The sequence below is a fragment of the Lottia gigantea genome (assembly GCF_000327385.1).
Source record: "Lottia gigantea unplaced genomic scaffold LOTGIsca_12, whole genome shotgun sequence".
Lineage (NCBI taxonomy): Eukaryota > Metazoa > Mollusca > Gastropoda > Lottiidae > Lottia > Lottia gigantea.
The window spans coordinates 3317373-3341125 of record NW_008707225.1 but is presented as its reverse complement, the minus strand read 5'-3'; the positions used below and the strand labels follow the sequence as shown (position 1 = coordinate 3341125).

The following is a 23753-nucleotide window of genomic DNA, read 5'->3' as shown; positions in this document are numbered from 1 at the left end:
AAGAAAGACAATAGTATTAATTATCTAACTGTGAGAAATCGAACGTTTAGCTCCATCCTTTAAGGTTGTCTCTTTGACATCGCGATCCCGTTATTTCACTTAAAAATAATTTCAGCACTCCCCAAACATAATAATAAAAAAGCAAACGGAAATTGAATTTTGGACTTCGAATCTTTCTAACAGATTGTACAGGACAACACCGGTCAATGAGCTTCTCCAATATCTTCAAAATTAGATAATGATTAATTTATGTTCAATGCAAATAATAATAGTTTTATTGCATGCACATTTATTACTTTCATTTTTTTATATAAATAAAGAACTCCATTTGTGGAGTGTCATTTAAAACATATAATTTAAAAAGTGAAAAGTTAATTTAGATAAACTAATTCTTGTCCGAATGTCTAATCTTTTACAAATTACATGATGTGCTTTTGAAGAATGTCATTGTTTCTATTTATATATCAACTTATTCTATGAATTGGTAATTGAGAATTGAATGGATGTGGACTGAACATGATGATACATGATTAACAACATTCATTTTCATACAAAAACACCACTTATATAACACTGAGTACATAAGTGAAAAAATGTATTCATTACGCTTTTATGTGAACAAAATTCTATAATTGTTACTATTGATACTTCAGAGCAACTTATCCCTATTACGTATCAGATGTAATCGAGAGTCTCTGTTCGCCTAGCCCACATTGTCACCCACAAATAAATAATGTCTGGCGTTTCATTTCATGTCGATGTCTACAACCCCGCATAAACAACGAACAAACCTCCAAAAGTTTTGGTTTTCAATCCAAACAGGAATTTTCTTGATGATTTAATTGTTCTTCGAAGATGTACAAGATCAGATGCCAGAACTGCACCTTGCCATCTCCTCTTCAATCTACATATATATATTGCAGTACCATGCAGTACCATGCATAGGTAACGGCACATTTCTGCAGGCAGAATAACATCGCTTAAAAATATTATGATTGAAACTTTAGATGGATACCATCATAAGAGAAACGTCAGATTATTTCTGCTCCTTTGCATTTGCGATTTACAAAAGTAGTTTTGTATCTTTTGGATCATTCACATGACGACAGACTTATTATTACTTGCTCAGAGACTCAGGGGCTCTGCAGGTATTTGTAAAACAATTTCAAATGCAATTATTATTTCAGAAGAAGAGTTATCTCCCATGCATTGCTTTCAGTGTTATCACCTATATCCAATATATATATATATATATATATATATATATATATATATACACAACACTTGAAATATCTTTTTACGCTTTTAAAGACGTCATTTGAAGGTAATAAGGCCCTATGACTTCCCGGTAGGCAGGTATATAAATCAAAAATATTGGATTTGGAGGCAGCCCTGCTCCGTATCGAGTTTATTATATTATACATGTGTATTACTAAATAAATATCCCCCTCGATGATTACTAATATTTTTATTTATCAAACTAAAAGTCGAACATCGGTAAATCATAAATTATCCATTATAGTACTTTAGTTATTCTAAGAATGCCAATCGTGTGATATCGGCTACGTTAAAGGTGAATCGCCGGTCAAATGAGTGTTCGACATAAACTGGGTGTCGAAATGAACTATTTTATCACAAATCAGATTATGCTGAATTTAATTTTTTGTTAAATGTTCTATATATATTTATAATTTATGCGGTCGCGATTCTCATTAGTAAGCCTTTTTAGACTACTTCGTTTTGAGTAGAGTAAATCGTATTCACTGCATCGTGTTGCCCTGTCTTCTATTAGTTTCCAGTGAACTCTGACGACATTATCTATATATATTTATTAGGCTTTTCACTGAATATCTCTAAATGAACGACCACCCGTCTACACTGAGGTGACATTTTCATTCGTTTACGTCACTTTAACGTAATTAACATCCTCTTTAAACATAAATACACAATAGCCATCATTATTTCATTTATTACAGTAAAAAAAATTCATATCCAAATGATTCGTTACATGGAAGAACGATAAAATGTATTCACAAGAGTCTAAAATAGTTGCATTGTCCGCCAGCAACAGTCAAAAATAAATAAAAACAAACATATATACACAGAGAGTATTATATAAAAAGCCAATTTGACAATAAAATGTTCGTGTTTATCGCATTTCCATCGGCCTCGACATTCCTGCTTTCGTTAGTTGTTTGTTGGAATCCACAATTGGAGGAAGCTTGGACCACATAACACTCCATCAGTTCATCGTCACTGGCACTATTTTAATCTATTGTGCAAGCCAGAGTCCGAATACAACCTGCTTGGTAAGATGACCTACTATGTTCAAACGATCGGCGTTATGGCCGGCGAAGGCAAATCAAGGGGCGCCTAATTCATCAAGGTGTCGCAAAAATCCCTTATAACACCTGTCAGCAAAGATCCGCACTTGGCACAGCAGCCCCTATCTTATTATGATTTTAAATATTCAAAATGATCAATAAACAGTGTTGAATCATATTTTTCTTTCCCTTCTCCAAAAGTTTGTGACAACGTCCTCTTTTTCATTCATCCACTTAAAAGCGTATTCGAGAACTACATTTGTAGGTTATGATTTTGTTTTTGTCGTAGTATAACTAGGAGTATCAATTTCTTTTGTGTTATACCATCATACATTCCATTGTAAAGTTATTTTCGAGTGTTTTTAACGTTTCATTTATATCGGATTGTACAAAAGGAGCCACTGCTGTCAAATCCGACATTTGACTTCTACTTTTATGGAACAATCTATTTCTCAAAATATATGGATACTATATAGATGAAAGGTATCACTATCAAAGGGTATCACACCGAGGGTTTACCCTTTTACCACCTTGGAAAATCGCGAGGACATTGATATATGGGATACAACCAGATTTGAACGACATCAAGGAGTTCTTCATCTAGCCCGATCGTTCATCAAGTGCCATTTAAATTCCGTCCGATATGTGCACCTCCTAAGTCCTGTTATCCTTGGTTCGGCTCTCCAGCTTGTCAATATTCGTCTGGCTGAGGGGTTGTATCAGCTGGCTACAGCTAAGCCAACACCTTTGGTGGCTCTGACTGGCTTGAGATAACACCCAGCTGGCTAGCTGCAGCTTTGACCTAAAATACCTTTTGTAATAAGTGTCACTAATATTAGATGGTGAATGATTATCTCCGACTAGGACTGGTCGGTTTCATAACCAAGAACCGTAGATTTCTAATGCAAATTGCTAAATTGGTTGCAAAGTAATTTATTAACATAGACATTTCCTTCAATAATGACATTAATTATTTTAAAATTGACAGTTTTTGCGGAGAATCGCATCATTTACACTAATTGCCGTTGTAAATGAATAGGAGACAAATACTATTTTCATGCATTCGTCATTACAGGTATCGATACAGGTTTGAAAGGTTGGTTGAACCGAGGCAGCAATGATTGAGATATTGAAGGCAATAGTTTTCAAAAAGCAATGCAACATTTCAATCAATATCATCTATTTTCAATACTGGAGTGTTTGGCTAGACGATACGTACACTCTGAAAAAGAATCAAATCTGAATAATTACATGGTAAATGGACTATGTTATACAATTAATGCCATGATTACGATTACACTTCGATTCTGCAGTTGTCATAGTAAGATTGAATGAAAAATTTAAGTTTTATCTAAGTTTCGCAAGTTATGCCATATGAACTGAACTAAATCAATGCGCATCAGTGTATTTAGCTAGGAAGAAAATGTATCTACATGTATTGCAGCAATCGTCGATAACTGTGCATGAAAATGATCTGAAATGGGTTTCATTTGTTCTTTTTAGTTATTAACTATTAATTATTATAAACTTACCTTTACATTCAACCACACCAAGATTCCATTTGTCACATTCATCACATACTACTTTTCCCATTCCCTTAAATCCACGATTGCAAGTAAAATTATATTCAGCACCAATTCGTCTTGAACCGATGGCAGAGTCTAGTAAACCATTGGCTATAACTGGCTCACCTTCACGTAATATTTCTGTCAAATAAAATGGGTGAAAATAGAAGATACAAGTGTCCCCAATACACAACAATACAGAGCATGCAGCATCAACCTGGAAAGAAGATTCCATTTCAGTTCTTCCAGAAAACCTCATCAAATTCCCCAATCACCATGTCCTCTGGGGCGAAAAGTTAATCCTTGCCAAAAACTTGTCTGAAAAAAAGCAAAGAAGAATCCGTTAAGCCTTAGAAATAAACCGCCGTTTCCCTTAATTAAATCGTGAGACTGTACATTACATCTTCAAAATATGTTTTCATTAACCTCATCTATTAACCCTCCTTTAATCGTTTTGTATTATCTATTGTTTCTTTCATTACTATTAGACTGGATTAGTCTCATTGTTGTTGTTCTATTATTACCTGCCTTCCTACTTCATAGCTTCCCCCTTTTTTTTGCTTTTCCTGTTTTTCACCATGTTTACTCCGCTGGAAGCGAACGTTAACTTGTCATCTTTCTACCTACCCTCCTTCATTTCAACTGATGACGACACGTGTAAATTGTGTTGAAACGTTATGTAGGCTACTTTGTTATTAAATATTAAAGAAGTGTGTTATACTAAAATATTTTCCATTGTGTTTTCCGTTATATGTGCTCTCAACTTCTAAATGTCGTTCAAATCTTATCTCAATAAAACTACAGATATTCCTGACTACCACCACATTGGCAACTTCTTAAATTCGCTCTTAACTGCCCTTCTTGATTTACTCAAATCCAAATGGGTGAATCAATAACAAACCTAGTTGCACAATATAAATAAACTTATAGAATTCCTCTAAAAATGTTCAGTTTCATGAAGAATGGCCATTATGATTTTTAACTGGGTTAATCTAAAATTAATCCACTTACTGTCACTGTGGAAAATAAAAGCATTAGAGACAATAAATTCTGATAATTAACTTATACTAATTCAATTAGCATCTATCGTGGGATCTTCAACTTACATAACCTGTAACAGTTACATGACCTCTCTAAAGACTTAACCATTAGAATCATTTTCTTTTAAAAAATTTCTTAAAAATTACACGAAGATCAATGACAAATCGACTTACACTATTCATTGAAGCTGGTAAGTAATACTGGACCAATAGCAAAACCCTTCTGTTCATTATCAATCTTAGTGAGACGCCTGGTCGCTATTGATAGGAGATGGAGGGGGGGGGGCGGTTGGCAAGGGTTTAAAACAAACTACTGCAATTTACTCAAGTCAGTGGAGTAGGCCGGAGGGGCTGATATAATAACAATCGTAAAGACGATCAGACGATAACAGACGATAACAGATAATAACCTGAGACCCCGTGTGTTACAGACACATGCATCAAAGTCTTGTATCACATTCAAAGATTGAAACGCGTTGGTAATCATTACGATCATAATCCCAAATATGAAATTTGTTGTTCAATATTAGGCTCTTTATGTAGATATATTTTTATGTCTGTGAATGTGGTGTGTGTTCTTTCTATGAGTTCTGTAAAATGGTCTGTGAAACGAGGAACCAGAGACTTTGATTTCATAGCAATATTTCATCAAACGCCTCCGATAATTACAAAGGCCCATTTTATTTGTTATTTGCTCGTGTGTTCATTTTGATAATTTAAAGCTAAAAATTATAAATGTTATTCTATCAAGAAGAAACTAGTGATATTGCGAAATCATGAGTATGAGTTGCTTCCAGCTCTTCCATCACTGTTATTCATTGAAAATAAAGAACCCAGTTTACCTTGGTTCAAGGCAGAACAAAGTAAGTCAATACTGATAGTTATATCATTGTTACCTACATTCAACATACGGCAAATTCTACCCCTTCGAGGTAATATTATTACCCAACGGCAATTTTACAGGCAATTTTATCAAGGCAGAGAGATATTTGAACTGTTTATAAATATCACCAAGGCTGTATCAACGAAAATGTCTAGAGGCGACTATCAATAGGTTCTATTGGACTTGATATCGAACAGAAAAGGTTAATATGACAATTATAACTGCATATAGATTGCTTATCAATGCGTCATCATAATTTTACACTAGTCGAACCCTTTTCTATGATCATTACCACGTCTGAATACAAATTAATTGGTTCGTCGTATTATTTTGTTTCGATGTCAAGGCACAAATCGGCACGATACATTTTTTTCATTTCGAGACACTAACTCGAGTGATATTTCCAAGTGAAACTGTGGAGAAGCTCAATGGATAAAAACTCAACCCATTTCTTGGATTCCCTGACTGACTGTTGGGGTCACATGAAATATTTTAACATACGCACTATACTACTTCTAGCTCACAACCCCCATAATGATATACATGTATTTAAATGCACGGTAAAATGACATTAAAACTCTGAGCAATGTTTAAAAATACCAAATTATCAATAAGTAATAAAACAATTTCTTAATCTAAAGCCATGTCGTAAGAGTAAAATTTAATAAGAGAGTCTAATTTATTCAAGTCCATTTCCCCTTTACGCTTGCTCAAATGGTGCAGAATGTAGTGTGGATTAAACAAGATGGATATATTTTTAGATCGAAGTCAAAATAACATTTCGTTATTACAATCTGTGGGAGGGACATTTTCTGAGTGATATATATGTATTATAATGCATCTAATTCGTTGGGTGCACTTAAATTGGTGAGTTGGTGTCATTTTCTCTCCGGGATGTCACCTTTATAGCTTAATGCCATCGTGTTGTACAAAACCCTGTAATTTTGACTATTCTGACAATTACGTCTTTAATTCGGTTGAAATATTCTGATTATTGATGTGAGATTAGAAAGAAAACCTACAAAAGATGTGACATATTTCTTGTGACATAACGGAAAAATATCGGTTGCTGGGAATGACGAGAGATGCAAAACAAAAATAACACCTATTTGATTTGACTTTGTCTCAGAGCGAGATACATGACATGAACACCACAACTCGAAGAAACAGTTAAAGTGAAAAAATACTATTGCTACTGGAGTACAGGGTGCCAACCGTAAATACACGAGAAAGACGTTACCGTGCAAAAGGTTTACATGCATAAACTTACACACGAAAAGATGTAACCGTGCCTACAGTTACCCCAGAAAGATGTTACCGTGTATGATGTTACCGTACATACAGCTACCCAAGAAAAGATCTCAGCATGCATACAGCTACCCGAGAAATATGCAAAAATAACACGAAAGGGGTCAGTTGAATCTTCTCATTTGCTTCATTCATTCAACTGGACCACAGCGATGATTGAAAAATAGCAGTTGCAATCAATTGTTAGTTTCTTGCAAAACATTATAATCTTGTCGGTGTGAGAGGTTGGAACTTGCGACCATCCTGTTGATCGCAATTGCTAGAACTAAATTTGGCAATATCTAGATATTATTGTTATTATTATATCGCATATAATTTAATGAATATTTAATTTCTCATTATCAAATCTGAAACCTCTTCAACTTACAAAAAATCTAATAAAGGCGCCAACAGCCTCGTGTACTACATCTCATCCGTCTTTTACCATTCAATCAGCCAATTTTCCTAATAAAGTATCAGGCCAGTAGATATGAGAATTGTCCTTCTTCAGTCTTGGAAATACACCTACATGATATAACACCAGATCTGTACACATAAAAAACGTTTATTATATGACTGCCTTCTAAGTATTTGCCTGGTATGGAATAAAAGACAAAATAAAAGTCCAAATTCATATATCTTATGAAAACATTATGCATCCGTAATTAAGTTTTAGACGATCAAAAAGAACTGATGATATTGGAAAAATATAAGTTATGTCCTTGATCACATATAATATAATGTTTGAATAGGCTAATACGTTTTTATTTTTATTTTATACCGTTACAGGCAGTGTTATATTCTTTTCTTGGAGAATTCCGTGATGTCATTGCATAGTTGGAAAAGGTTAGTCAGCTAAGTCACTAAGAAACCAAATTGGTTGAAATAATTGAAGCAATCATGTTTAAATAATTATATCATTCGATGTTGACCACAATAAAATTTTCTCCTTTATATAATTTTCTAAGTTTAAGACAGGAATTTTTTCAACTGATTATCATCAGACATGAACAATTTCTGCCTGATAGATTTATGAAAATAACCTTTATTTAATGAGGCAAAATATGGACAGCTCAAAATAGATATTTAATGATCACTTATTATTACTATGTTTTTGAAACAGGAAGAAGTGTTAGGGCTTTAAAGCAATTACTAATGATTTAGTATAATATGTCTAGCAGGAAATAGCTCTAGGCTACTTTTATTTGGGACATCATTTATTCAAACAGTTGTCTCTTTCAGAAAAATTACGTTATTGAGAACACATCTTCAGCGTATTTAAACATTATATGATTCAAAAGTAACGTTCAATTGCTCTTTTTGATTTATTTCAAGATTATTTATAAGAATTATTTTTAATGGAGGCGAGGTCACTGTTATTCCTATTTTTATCAAACCTGATTTTAATCATAGGAAAAAATACACTAATTCCACAAAACTGATGACATATTATGAAAACAGTGAATCACTCTCTAATACATATTGCAAGTTTTTTAAAGCTTGGTTTTTAAGTGGAGAAAGAACGATCTGCATAGCACACTATACTACTAACCACTGTTAAAAGTAAAATAAAATGATTTTGTGGATTATATGGACTCGAACCACTAATTCATTTTCCACCTATTTCCATGTAAAATCCGAACATTCAATCTTCTATAACTTTTGCCACAAATCTTGTTGAAAAATTTCCAATTTGTCGCAGACCAGTAGACCACCAGAAAAGTAGACCACTACATTCTATCAAACTCTGGCTGGCTGTCACAACACACTAACCAACTATGATTAGAATTATTCTTCCGCCTACAAATCTCCCATCAACTCACAAAATCTGAAAGAAAATGCAATTTCAGACATCCAATTCCAAAAATTAATCAAAAAATAGGCATGTTAAACCTCCAAAGGCAGGGATGAAGAGGACTGCTTAAATTAGATCGGTCTATATTCCTATATTTGCATAAAATTTTATAGTGGACTGAGTCCTACATGGTAGATTTCTTCAGTTTATGGCTTCATTGAGCCACTCCATTGTTGTTTGATGGAAACCACTTACATTCGGTTGATTCTTTATAAGTTGTAAATTAATTATTTTTTTTTGGATATTAAACTTATGTTTCATAGATAATTGTCAGTTCGATATAATGCATACTTAGATAGAAATATTTCCACATTATCTAGAACAAACATTCAAAACAAACATGTCCCGATTTCATAATGTAGTGTGGGAAGGGGGATAACTCGTGTTATTATCGGGATCATATCCACCGATTCAATAGCATCTTCTTTCCATATTAAGTCATGAAATTCAACTTTCTACAACATTTTCCAAAAGTAATGTTCCTGTGTGTTCCATGAAAGTCTGACCAAAACTACGTATCTGGTCAAAAACATAATATACAATCATTACTGCAGAATTTAACTGTGGCCCGAGTCCTTCCTTTAGCGTAGCCGGATTATCGTCATAATGTAGGTCACACAATTAATATCCTGATCACTATATACACTAAATAAGGAAGTTTTTGAATATGTGAAAATGGTACAATATCAATACGGGCGGAAGAAGACATAAACTTGTCATGTCCCAGCAACTTACCATCAATACCGGAATGGAATTAACTAGCAAGTCATTGGTTCATTGTTATTGAGTGTTCTATATTGTAGGTAAGTAAACGACAACTGCTCTAATTATAAGTAGACCTTCTATTTAATACACTGGCAGACATGTTGACATAATCTTCATCCACCCATAACATATTTTACCACGTTTATATGGTTTGTCGAAATTTATAAAGGTAACGTACTGGATTAGTAATCTAAGTTGCGATTTCAATAAGGGGGATATTTACACACGGTAAATTTCCCAGCAGATACAGAAGTACTACTGTGACACAGTTTATATAAGAATCCCCCCTGGACTAAGTTAACTAATCATAGCTTTCATAACACAAATTACACATTAGTGTAGGCATGAATTGAACGGAATTTACGATTTCTTTCAAATGAAAATGAATCCCTAGAAGTCAATTGAGACCCCCCTAAACAAACTAAAAATAGATAATAGATGATTAATCGACTGGACTCCCACGTACTATTTATAGATCAGTGAAAATATTTAACAAAATAAACAGTAGTTGCTATCTCATATTCTAGTTTGAAACCATCATATTATATAGTTATCAAGCGTTCAACTGAAGCTAAGAAATGGTAAGACTTAATCTTAAAATTGTTAGAAACAGCCTGCTATACCACAATTTAATTATTCGATATTTAACTTATGCGATCAATGAAATAATCCTACGTTTCGAAACGGAAACTAACAATAACACGTATTTCTATACACCATTTTCTCTTCATATTCTTCAAACAGGATGGTAAGCTCCGTGTATTAGGCCTACAGTTTCGTTCAGATATTAGATTATGGTTCTCATTTTCATAATCATTTGAAATGTCATTCATCTGAAAGGTAAATTGTCAGGAAGGAAAGATGTTCAGTAGTATCATTCATTAGTAATTTATTGTCGTTTCAGTTGAATGAAAAACCTTTTACGTTTGATGGGGAATGCGAACAACAAGATGAAGCACAAACATAAAAAGCCAGTCAATCATGAAAATATCGACGTGAACAGAAGCAAAACATTACGAGTATTAGAACAATTGAAATCAGAGGATTCAAATCATCTGCAATCATATCCGGAGCTTATTATTCATTCCAATAGCAATATGGATAGAACGGATCATCAAACAGAATCAATTCCTAGCAATAACAATGTTATTATCAATCATAGGTTTTCTTCAGCACCCCAGCTCCAATCCTCAATTACCTCAGATAATGTTAAGATACGGAAGGTGTTAAAAGATGGACGAATTGTGAAGGAAGTAGTATCTTGTGATAATATTGATAAATGTGAAAATGCGGTGCATGTCAGGGCCAATAACTCCGAATATCAACAACAATCTAGTGATCTCAGTGAACAAAATGAAACAGACTTTGGATTCTTGGCGGGCTGGAGAAATAATGGATGTAACGATATTGATATAAATATTCCTTCTGAGTCAAACAAAGCTCCTCCGTCTGAATACTATGCTGAGGGGGATCAACCATTGACCGTAGAAGATAGTAAGTGATAATATACTGGTCTTGCATATTGCTCTTTTAAAATGCATTAATTAGATTACAAACATTTTTTCATATTGCACAGTAAAATATTTCTTGCAGCATATCGTAAAGAGAAATTGTAAATCGACGTATATATTCTGTTTATTTTCTGACTTAATTTTCAGATAGCGCGGATGCCAGCACTAAGTGAAAAGAATAACAATTTGATTATCTCCATCTTATTAGTGCCTTCATAATTTTTTTCGCTTTTTCAGTGGATAGGCTACAAGCAATGGGTAAAAATTATACATCAGCTAAATATCATGCTTATGTGAACTCTCCGAAAGAATATTTTTCTGATGCTAAAATCATAGTAGAGAAATTAGAAAAACCACCATACAACTTTAAGTTATTTCTCCCTGAGCGACAATTATTGTGTGGTTCTTATGAACTGGAAGCAAAGTCTAATATAGTTGAAAACAGGCAAGTATAAAACATATTATATTTTTCCATAAAAAATCAATGATCAGGAAATTTCAATGTTTTAAGCCATCAACTTTATTGCAATATGATCACTTGGAAATTCTTTCTATTGCCTTATCAATAATACCTTTAAATCTATTCCAGGTGCTCCGGCAAGGTGATCTCATTACTCGGTGAAAATTATAAAGACTCTGAAGCATTTCATTTTATCAATTATTTTGCAAAATCCTTAGATCCAAGTAAGTGATGTATTTAAACCTCGGAGCAAATAACGAAAATACCAATTGATCGAAGTATTTTGGTCTAGTAGCATATGGAATAGGGAAAAACACATCTTAATTATGAATTCACTATTACCTGGACTACTTTGCACACTGACTTTTCAACTCCCAATTTTCTTTGAAACCAAATTATAGTATTATATAGTATCAAACAATCATTAGAGCTCATATTCAAACAGTGTGATGAACATTTCAAAGTTTCTCCTATTTCAAGAATCAAGTGTTAAAATTTAATTTAATTTGAGCACTATTTAAAAGTAATTTGCTATTTTAATTTAATATTTTTCAGTATCGAAAGAAGCTAAACTAATACCAGTTTTAATGGATGAAATCGACCAAATTCCTCGTATTCTGAAGGGCATGTATCTAATAAGATATTATAAAGACAGTGATAGAGGCTTCTTCTGGGATAAATTATCAAATTCAATCATAACGTGTAAATCGTGTCCTTCTCGTCTGAATAGAATAACATGACGTGACTACACTGCTTCAACATTCGAGAGTACTACTGTCATGAAAGATCACAATTAACTGATCATGCATGACTTGTGTGTTTCGTTATATACATTTGTATATGGTCATATTGGCAATTCAGAAAGTTTCTTGCCTGCTTTTATTTCTCCATCCGTATTATTTTTTATTTTTGTTGATGTCTATATTGTTTTGTGTTATCTAAAAGATATGTGTAAAATATTCTGTTCTGTTAGTATGTTTTATGAACTAATAGCTGTGTATTTCCACAAAAATGGACTTTATCAAATGGAAGTTACCAAAAGCTTTAACAACAGATCGATCTGTAGTCCTGTAGGTTTCCTCAAGAATGTATAACAAACCTTTAGCCATGTTCCAAGGTACTAAAATTTGGCCTTATATATATTGTATGAAATTTAACCAGTAATAGGTTGTCATTCACGAGCATTGGTAATTGAAATAAATAATATTTTTAAACGCAGTCATAATTTACAATTTTCATATGTTCTAGGTCTTTATAGTATCCTGCAAAAGAGCAACGAGCCACCATTTTGCTTCAATGTGTCTCAATGTGATCTATTTCAATTCATACAAAATATTTGCTGACATTAAAGTGCTAGATTCCACCCGTTTGACCAATCGTACCTTAGTCTCAGAAACAGGATTTTTGAAAGAAGACGATTTGTCTTTTCTTGAGACTGTCATATCTAGAAAAGACATATTGAATATACAAGGTGAAATTCCTGGTTTGAAGTATTTTTGCGTTTGTGCGTTTTTCGTACAATTCAAGCACTAATGAGGACTATTTACTTATATTTAATACCCAGATCAACCCCCAAATTATGTTATTTAATTTTATGATACAAGACCTAATAGAACAAAATGATAATACAGTATGGCCACCCATTTACTTCCATTAAATAGTAGGTTACGTCAGCTACTGACTCATGACTTCCAAGCATTTCTCGGGGAAAATAACAACACGGAATAGCAATAATCTTATTTTATTGTAAATATCTTCAGGTCCAGCCTAAAAAGTTTCCCTTTTACTCTAAATTTAATATAAATAAAAAGTTTGTTTTAATTATATGAATATAATAACAATTATTCATAATTTATGATTTGCCTCCTACAAAATATTTTTGAGGGTATATTCGAGGTAAGACAACTAGACTCATTCAGACGAGCACTCCCATTCAATTCTTATCAATTAATTTGTAATAAGCATATTTTATTCTGGTCTTGTACCGTTTCAATTACCTTTTCATATACCTACAACCAAATAGACAAACAAACAAATAAAATAAGACAATATAATACAAATATACAGAAAGTTATATAAACTTTTTGCCCTCTCACTAATTAGTTACCTGTAAAGTCTGACATTGCAAACCGTATCATAATATACATGTATGTACCTTTAGAATTCACTCTATATTTAATAAGCATTTTATATCGCTTTATCATTGCTCTTTGTGTAATTAGATACTCTTAGCAAGCTGTGGAATGGCTCCAAGTATGGGCTTTCGATTTCTTGTTTGATGAACTTGGCGATTGTTGAGATAACCGTGACATTTGTGCAGGGGAAGTTGAGATTGATGTTGATGATGCATTAGGTGAAGAACTGAACAGGTCATCATAACTGGATGAAATGGTAAGTGTGATATCGGAGGATTCGATATGTCTTTCTTGCCATTCTATGGCGTTTAGTGGAGCTCGAATAGATTCAACTAAACGTCTCCAAATCCATTCCTGTAAATCTTTCTTGGTATAGTCACACATTGTAATGTGACGGAGTATAGATGGAATGGTACATGGTTCTATCAATACTGGAACAAGTTTCTTACTTCTTGCACCTGGATTAATGTAAATATAATTGCTGGTATAAATAATCTAATCTAGAAGTTGTTCGTATTACATGCAGTTAATAATCACTGGAACTGTGCAACTGAGATCTGCTCATCATAATGGTAAAAATTCGAGAAAAAAAAATTCATTCAATCATAGCCTCTCCCTCAACAGGCCTTGGGTCCGTACGCCTATGCATTCAATGATTAATAGTTGTTTACAAGCAAAAACATGGATTGAATGTTCTTGAAATTTGATAGCAGAGTTTTTGTTCAATTTGGAAATATCTTACCAGGTGATAAGCAAAAGGCAAATTTAGTTTGGAAATCACAGGCTGGACTTTTAAGATAAGTATGAGAAATGATGATCACCATACGTCTACACCTGTAAAAGAGGGAAAATGAGAATAATTCATAGTTATTTAAGTTAGGAAATCGATAAATAATATTTCAGAAACATCAAAGAGTAGGCTTTACTGAAAAACGTTCGAATTTAGGAATATTATACATGAGTGAAATTTCCATTAATTGCACAGAGATTTTTCAGTTAGGTTGACAGCCCAACCCCAATCCAAGTATCTATCAGTATAAAGCATTCAGTAGGCTTGACCACTATGGTTACGTCTCATTCATATGCGCATATGGCTTTAAACAAGAAAGGTAAATTACCTGTTTTCAATTAAACTAGCACTAACTGTATGAGATGCCGCTCCCGGTAAATCATTACGACCTGGTACAAACAGCTTCAGATTGTAGGGCTCACTTTCTAATATTGATATCATCATTTTAACAAATTTGATATCTTCACCCTCTGGACAATAACAGACAAATGCATCGTATAATTGTGGAGATCCATGTTCGACTACAAGAAGTTAAAATTTAAAGGGTTAGAAAAATAGTCAGTCAGTCATATCCACCCATTGACAACCTCCTGGATCTGGGGTGCAATTAATCGTGCAGACTAAGATAATGGAGCAGGGGCGGGGTGTTGGGGGGGTTCAACTGTCTGCTGATATTCCAAACTTTGAAGATCGTTTGGCGTTACCCTTCCATGTTCTTGGAAATTTTCCATAGGCAGCCGATTACACTACGAAGACAAATTCAGTTCAAATTTAGTACCAATTTTATATGCTTTCTTACCGTCTTCAACAGTCATAATCTGAGTTTCATCGACAGTGTGATCATCTATAATCTTATAGTTATTAGCAGCCATTGTACTCTGTGACACTGAAAAATATAATAACAAGTTTTATACAGCTGTCGTACAGCAAATACGGCGTTCATGCATAGTTAGATAACAACAAAATATCGTGTTACGACACATTAGATATTTGGAAACGGTATATTTTAACGAAAAGTACTTTAAGACAAAATATTTTCAATTTATCAGAAAAGTTTTTTTTTTATTAAAATATATTTACACGCGGCAAATGTTAAAGATGAAAATAACAAATTGCGTTTATTTTTAACATTAATACGGATATTTGTAACTCATAGAAAACGAGATGTTTTCGTTTTTCGACGGATCAAACTCCTCTCTTATAGGTTTAATATAGTAGTTACTCAAACGAATTGATTGAAATTCATCAAGTTCATCTACATTCATTCTTGATAAACTTTGCGAACCCTATATATAAATTGTGTTATATATCATTTTTTCTTAACCCTAGGCAATATTGGAATGTCAACTCCATATGTAAAAACAGATTTAATAGATACCAGTCTGATCTTGTAATGGTGAAAAATTTAATCCTCTCTTCTTAGAGAACGTTTCAATATCTTTTACTGAAAATAGAAGACAGAACGAAGGGTTTATTCATAAACAAAGTTAATTCTAGTGCATAGGTAATAAAAATGTCTACATGCGAAACCTGTATGTACGGATTAATCGGTACACCAGTAAGGTGTTTTTAATCCTGTGACTAATCTGACAGCTCATTTTACATTCTTTCATATAGAGTTGTCGTTCCTTGCAGTCACATTACATGGAAAGGGACTGTAAGGAACGATAACTCTGTATAAGAGATCGCTCATTTTGAGACTTGATATTTGATTTTGTTGTTTCGTTTAATTATACCTGAAGAACATTCAAACTCGTTTTTGCAGCTAGCGTCATGAACACGTATATTTCATTCGCGAATACCAATTCTCAAAATAAGATGTCAGAACATTAAAGAGACCAACATCAGTAAGATTATTCACACAGTAAAAAATAAATTGAACACCTTGCGGTATCAGATTTTTCCTTGACCAATAAAATTGGTAATTGGAGCAACATAGTTTGACAAAATATCCTGATATGGGCAAATTCAACTGTGAAATCTTACTCGGCCAGAACAGAATTAAATATGCAAGTCGTTCTACTCGTATCTAAATCAATTTCAGTGGTTTGCGTTATTTTTATAAGGCTACACATAATCATCTGATTTAAAGAACCTATTGCACAAGGCTGCATAATTCAAAATTTAAATCTTACAAATCAAGGGATAACATTCAGTTATGACATCTATTCTTTCCATTTCTTCTAAATAATCAAACAGTTGACCAATAGTCGGATTCAAATCACCTCTTTGAACCCATTCCCTTATGACTCGTTTGGTGGGATCCGGGTCTTGTTCAAAATTCAGTATTTCCATATATTCGAAGCCTATTTTCTCTGCCAAGCCCTGAAAATCGTTGACCTCATGGCCAGAGCTTCGGATATTTAAAAATAATCCCAATCTTCTGTATGAACTGACATTCAGTACGGCCAAATGAAGATTTCGATCGCTTGCACTGATTCTTGGATAGTTGGCAGCCATTATTATGTTAACGGTTAACCTGGAAGTAAATAAACCAGTAGGCCTACAAAGTCCACAATTTATTTCCTTATTCATTCACTGTATTATTAATCAAATTATTTGGCCTTAGTTTTATCACGACAACGGAAACCAAACTAATATTGTGCATCATAAGACACTTAAATAGGTAATGACAAAATTAATCTTATTTCAAGATTTCAGGTCCCGAGTTAAGTCCTATGTTATAGGCTATCTAATTGAATGTCGGCAGTAATCGTCAGACCAAAACAAAATAAAATGTAAACATGTAGCATAATATCAATCTATTACCCTTTTGTGACATTTCGTTTCAATCAATTAGATTGATATGACACGCGAAGTAAAAATCTTTACTTCGATCATCCTATAGTTGACAGGAAACAAACTCACTCCGAAAACCTACATTAGGAATTATTGCGAAACATGACACCAAGAGGATGCCCTACAATAAGCTGAATCGCATGGCAATCTAGAATACACATATACGATAAATTCTTTTTTTAAGTGAATCGTGATTACGGCTTTAATATCGCTCGCCTTATATTAATTTAATCATTGAGAAAATAAGCATTTACTTATTTCTCCGTCTGACATATTTTATTGAAGGCACAGTGTTCCTAGATGTGTAGACAGTGACACAAAAGTGGGCCAACAAACACTATTAACTTCACCTTCACCGTATTACTTATAGTAGTAAACGATAGCGTCGGCGTGTCCTATATAGAAATTGACTGTACTATACTTGACTGTATTTGCACTTTATTTAGGCCATAAAGACTGATATCAAAATGCGAATATGTTGAATTTGATAATTAACTATACAACTTACCAGCAGAATCCAGTGAATATTTTCTGCTTTTACTTATCTGAAATTAATACTGTTTTGATAGTCTCACAAAAGTTGATTGTGGTGTTCCCAATAGACAATCCTCCATTCTACCCGGAAGTATCGTGACAAGTAGGTTGGGACTGGATGATCGTATCAAAAAGCAGATTACCAAGTATTTTCAAATCCATTTAGATTCAAAAAAAAATCTTTCGTGGAAAAGTGACTTTTGAGTGAGTCATATGTTATATATAATTGTCTATAACGATAATACAGGGCCCGAAATTTACACATATAATAACATCTTTGTTAGCTGATATTGGGGTAATGCACGTTAATTATTATTATAGACGTTTTAATAATTCTTAGATGTTCAGTTTAAACCTTCATCACTCGTTTTCTGTGTCTCATCTGCACTCATCTCATTTCTGCTCATCTGCATTTAAATAAATGTGTACCCCGATAAACGGCATCACAGTTATCACAGCGTCAGGACGGAATATAGGCTGAAGATCCAAATATGGACGAATGGATCAATTTTTAATGATGACGTCACCATATGAGTAAGGCTTATAACTTTACAGGGAGCTCTCTTATTGAAAGTTTAACATTCATAATAAATATAACTTAGTATCATAATATGCGTACAAAATAATGCCCTTGCTTTAAGGACACATACACCCATCAGCCATATCTGGGATTTCCAAATCTTGAATCTTTTTTCATACGAAATAACTAGTAATATCAAAATTATAATTTGAATAATACAATCTATTCAAATAATTTCTTACCATTTCCGACTATATTATTGGTGTCTTTCATTATCGCCCTTTCCAAAATCACCCGTTCCATTTCGCTCTTTTCATAATAGGAAATTAAGCATGTCGAGGCCAGTGTCATACAAAGTGGGGGTACAAGCTGGGTTCCACATTTACAGTTCTTTGGACAGGGAGAATGACAAAGCACAATGAATAGTGTTGCGGGTGATAAGATAAACCAAGGTCCAGCGGTGGAATAGGCCAGGGGAGGAATGTAAAAGGGGGGATATAGGAAAGTGGAAAAGGGACTAATTGGGAAGGGACAAGAGAAATAGGAAGGGGCAAAATGGGAATGGACAAGCGGAATGGAAATAGATTTGGGGCGAATAGGGAAAAGGCGATGTGGGAATACCATACTACAGTATTTTGATCACATTTGTATACCTTGTATATATTGTTACTAACAGTTAGTTATTGAGACGACTAATGGTATATATTACAGACGGCGGGGTTTAAAAATTAACGTGAGTACATGTATTCAGATCGTATACATACAAATTTGAGAAAATATATTGCATGTTGTGAATTGTGTTTTTACCACAAGGTCATCGAATCTCCAAAATATATGAATACGAAACTGTAGACAGCGATTTGAAATGTGGACAAATGGCTTCGTATCTTATGCTTGTCGAAACGAAAAGTAGAATGACATCATTTTAAGCAATGCATATCAAAGAATTGTTCATGTGTGGTCATACATCTTATTTGAACAGATAATTTGATTGATTGATTTTATAGACCTAGTATAATATTAAAAAAAAACTTTGTTAGATGATGAATGGTAAGTGAAGTCACTCCTTAACACAAAAATCTAAATCTGCCTCATTATCCCGATTTTTCAGACTAGGATACGACATAGCCAATTCCATTTGCAATACTAAACAGCAAGGATCAATTAAAATTTCCTTTATTTTACCCTGTATGGCGTTACCCGTCTTTATTTGACCACATGGCGCAGAAAAATAGGACTTAAGAGTCTATTCATTTCATATACTGCTGGACTCGGTGTGCCATTTACTAGTCACTCTTGAACCCCGGTTCCCAGCCTATGATGTTTTCACCTCCTGGGGGTGTGGGGTCTAGGGTGTCAGGGGTGTGGCCAACTGGTGTAGGAGAAGAATTTATTTTGAATTGAGCACCTCACATCAACACACGCTGAAAATGTGGATGAAACAAATTTTTGAGGGTGTAAAAGGTCCGGGTGATTGCTCCAGGGGTGTGAACCACTGCTCAAGAATCTAGAGAGATCGAAAAGCTGGTGGGTCATATTCAGCGTTGTGTGATTTAAAGTAGATGAAGTATCTTATAAGATCAAGTTAGTGGTATATATTTATAGGATATTTAAATGCATCTGTTATTTTCTTTTAATCAGTTGAATGGGATACTTATCAACCCTTGATATAAAGGTATTGGTTTCACTTACCAACTGAACATGGGGTCAATTTTACAAGATGACACAGGTAGGCTATCTTGATCTATAATTCTTAACCCTTTTCAATCTTCTCTTGCGATGTCAGTTGCTGACGATACAATCTTTCGTCTTTGGTGATGTAATAATAAAAGGAAATAATAAAGAAAGATGCTATGACATGTTTTAGTTTTTTTTGTTATTCTGATCAGAGTTGCTGATTAACAACGCGGGAAAAAAGAAAATAAATAGACTATAGACACGAAAAATTTCCATTTCAGTTTCGCAATCTGAAGACAGTGACAATTTTTCATCCATAGATGTGTCAGATTTCGATGAAAATACTTTTTTGACCTGTCAGGATGGTATGTTTTATATGCAAAATGGGAATTGTATATGGGGGAAAAAGGGGAAATCATAAAGTATAAATGAATGTTGATCTATAATGGTAGGTCGAAGTTATGTCAAGATCGATAGCCAGGAAGTTCAACATGAAAATTTAAATCTTACATTTGATGCAATTTTTTCAAATTTATTTTTTACTATGCAAAATTGCATATTTCCACTATAAAAATTGTAATGTATACCAAGAATTAACATTTCAGTGCTGTTCAATAAACCGCAATTCTACGACGCTTTCGTCAGTTACAACGTAGACGAAACAAGTTATGTTATGGACCATGTGGTCTCAAAGTTAGAAAGTCATCCGTATTGCTTTAGGTTACTTGTACCTGATAGAGATATTAACGCAGGGGTGTCAAGACTTTCAAGTGAAGCCTACTTAATTGAAAAAAGGTATAGTTGGCAGTAATTGATAACAAGCATTATAGGTTATATAATAAGGAACTATATTATGTTCTTCTTACTATAACATATATAATAGCGCTTATTGTTAGTTACAAGAACAATTTTTGAAATTCGTACGCAACTAAAAGTAACTTAAATATTTTGTGTAATATTCCATGGTAACGAAATGAGATCGGGAATTCAAATTCACATAATTGTTAAAAAGACCTCGTTGTAATTTGTTCCTGATATATAAGAAATTTGAAAATAGGGAGGGTGAGGGGTGGCGTCATCTTTTTCTCCCATACAAACGTCACTTCTATTGTCAATTCCAGGTGTAGAAAATTGGTAGTTTGTTTGTCAGATAAATATCTTTCGTGTGACCCATGTATTTTTCATGTCAGATATGCAAGGGCCACAAGTCAAGGTAAATATTCTTCAATTTTCTGATGGTCAGTGTGATTTTAATGATTTATGATGGTTACAAATGAGTGTAAATTATACGTATTGTCCTTTTTTAGAACAAAGCAATTAAGGATGTTAACTATTTATTTCAGCATCGAAGTCGAAAAGGATTATACCTGTTGTGATGCATCCTTGTAATAATATCCCTCGTATTCTCAAAGACTTAACAACCGTCGATTTAACAGGAACAGACAGTCTTCTACTAGAATGGCAATGGAAAAAACTGACTTCATCTATAAAAGATCCGATAACTATCAGAGACAGCTTTGATAGTTTGCCTTATGAAACACGAGTTTAAATACTTCCATGATACATACAACTTTAATAACGCCTTCTCCGCATAGATTTCCTGAACAGTTTTCTATATACTTAAAAAGTGAATTAAGTCGATTTTGTTGTGGCCTAAATGGCAGTTTTTTTTAAAAGAAAGATTCGTTTGTTCATCTCAACTTATGAATAAAAACATCTGAAACATATCAAAAAGTCTATTTTGATTTAGTAAAAGTCAAAGTTGGCAAAAAAACTCTGAGGAAAATGATTTTCAAATTTAGTGTTTTTATTGTTCGTATTATAAATATAATTCTATAAAACTTTATTTGTGTTCTTTGTTAGAACTTTATAACTGTTTTATTTTATTTTTGCATCTTGGCAGCTATTGTTCTTTATTTGTATGTTGTCTTTGAAATAATGAATAAATATTTGTATATTTTTGTTAGCCTAGCCTTTACTGTTTTGTACCAAATTCATGAAATTTCGATGAAGATCGACTCCTACAATGTACACGATTTGGAGAAGTCAATCAATACCTTAAAAGCTTAAAAGACAGAGTCACTGCATTTCCACTTTGCCAAGTTGTTCATAGTACAACATAATTGACATCGAAGTTATTTATAAAAGTAAACCACGTTTACAAGGCCTATGAATAGATATAAAATCATTTTCCACATATCGAGACAAGTTCAATGTGATCCGTGGGCTGAATGTTCGCTCTAGATTTTCTATATGTCCGTGGTGAATGATAGTCATAGATCAACTGGTTCAATTATGTGCAACGAAGCGCGTTTCCCATACATCATAAACCAATGCTGAACCCCCACTCCACTAGGAGTGGTAGGAAATGGCAACTGTAGATCCCCCCCCCCCCCCTCTCCTATGGAAGATCGAACAGCCAATATTAAGACGTCTTGATCCTTAGCCTGTATTGCTTTATTCCTACTGCTTCATTTGTTGGTCATTTTGACATTTTTTTTTAAAATATGACCATTAGTTCATAAAAATCAATATTTATTCTCTAAATCAATAATTTGTCAAGTAAAATTTGTATAAGCATAATTCTACTATTTTTTTAATACTAAAACTAAATTAAAAAGCACAAGTGTCTCTTTACATTTCCTCGGTAACTAATCTTCAAATACAAATCATGCCCTGTTGCTTATCATTTCACCAAATACATTTCTCGAAAATAAAACAGTGCCATCTTTCTTTATAATTGTGTGCAGTGAAATTATGACGACAAGCGGTGCTGACTGTTGTTAGCTTATCGGATACAGGCTATAGATTCTGATAGAGACGTAATGCCAAACTGAAAGCAGTTTAGAGCTAGAGTAAATATTGTTTTCTCACCATTCATATCTTGACAAGTGCTATGCGGGCTAACCTCACAGACCAACAAAGCAAATGAGACGTCTGCTCCAGGAAATCTTTTCCTAAGAGTAGTCTTGCGGAAGCTGTGCCATTTCTGGTTAACTCTTGGGAGCTGCGGTGGCTCAGTGAGTAAGACGCTTGCTCACTAACACGAAGGTCCAGGGTTCAACCCCGCCAAAGGTCGTGACAATATCTTCGGATTATTCAACCCGGTTTCCCGCTGTCGTTGATGCATGTATGAGGGGTTGAAATGGATAAACCGTCTAGTCGTTCGGATGGGACAAAAAACCGAGGTGTGCTACAGGCTGTGCACGTTAAAGATCCCTCGACAGTTGAAAATCGAAAAAGAGCAGGCTAATGCCACTGACCTGGCAAATTTTTCCTTATTGCACCATATACGGCGTTGGCCGTTTTCATTAGCCCACGTGGTGCATTCCATTTCATTTTCCGGTTAACTCTTCCTGTAATTGCAGGAATCACAAGCATCGGACGAAGAACCGGAATGTCCCAAATATACGTCAAACGTGTCTCCTATACACTTAACAAGGCTAGAAAACCCCTTTAAGCCGAAAGTAATAGTCAATAATATCATCGATATTGGTGTCATGACGGCTGGATTCAGATGTAAGCTCGGACAACAGACTCATCATATCCATGGTTGTCTGGATTTCAGTAATAATACAATAATTGTCTCGTCGATAATTTTCTAATGT

At 33.9% G+C, this 23753-nt stretch overlaps 3 protein-coding genes across 3 annotated transcripts; 2 read left to right on the top strand and 1 right to left on the bottom strand.

The window, feature by feature from the left end:
• Window positions 1-9623: 9623 nt before the first annotated feature.
• LOTGIDRAFT_230457 (hypothetical protein) lies at window positions 9624-12908 on the top strand. Its single transcript, XM_009048229.1, has 5 exons — window positions 9624-9757; window positions 10624-11213; window positions 11468-11654; window positions 11820-11914; window positions 12246-12908. Exons 2-5 carry the CDS (start codon window positions 10628-10630, stop codon window positions 12428-12430), a joined length of 1053 nt encoding a protein of 350 aa, XP_009046477.1. The 5' UTR covers window positions 9624-9757; window positions 10624-10627; the 3' UTR covers window positions 12431-12908.
• Window positions 12909-13415: 507 nt separating this feature from the next.
• On the bottom strand, window positions 13416-18016 carry LOTGIDRAFT_203449 (hypothetical protein). The gene is made up of 7 exons (XM_009048228.1): window positions 17923-18016; window positions 16751-17094; window positions 15994-16059; window positions 15415-15501; window positions 14944-15136; window positions 14568-14659; window positions 13416-14283 (listed from the first exon to the last, which is right to left on the bottom strand). Exons 2-7 carry the CDS (start codon window positions 17073-17075, stop codon window positions 13919-13921), a joined length of 1128 nt encoding a protein of 375 aa, XP_009046476.1. The 5' UTR covers window positions 17076-17094; window positions 17923-18016; the 3' UTR covers window positions 13416-13918.
• Window positions 18017-20169: 2153 nt separating this feature from the next.
• Window positions 20170-21694, top strand: LOTGIDRAFT_156963 (hypothetical protein; the record flags this gene model as incomplete). The annotated part of the gene is made up of 3 exons (XM_009048227.1): window positions 20170-20197; window positions 20427-20510; window positions 21489-21694. The coding sequence occupies 3 exons, from the start codon at window positions 20170-20172 to the stop codon at window positions 21692-21694; spliced, it is 318 nt and encodes a 105-aa protein (XP_009046475.1).
• Between the last annotated feature and the right edge of the window lie 2059 nt (window positions 21695-23753).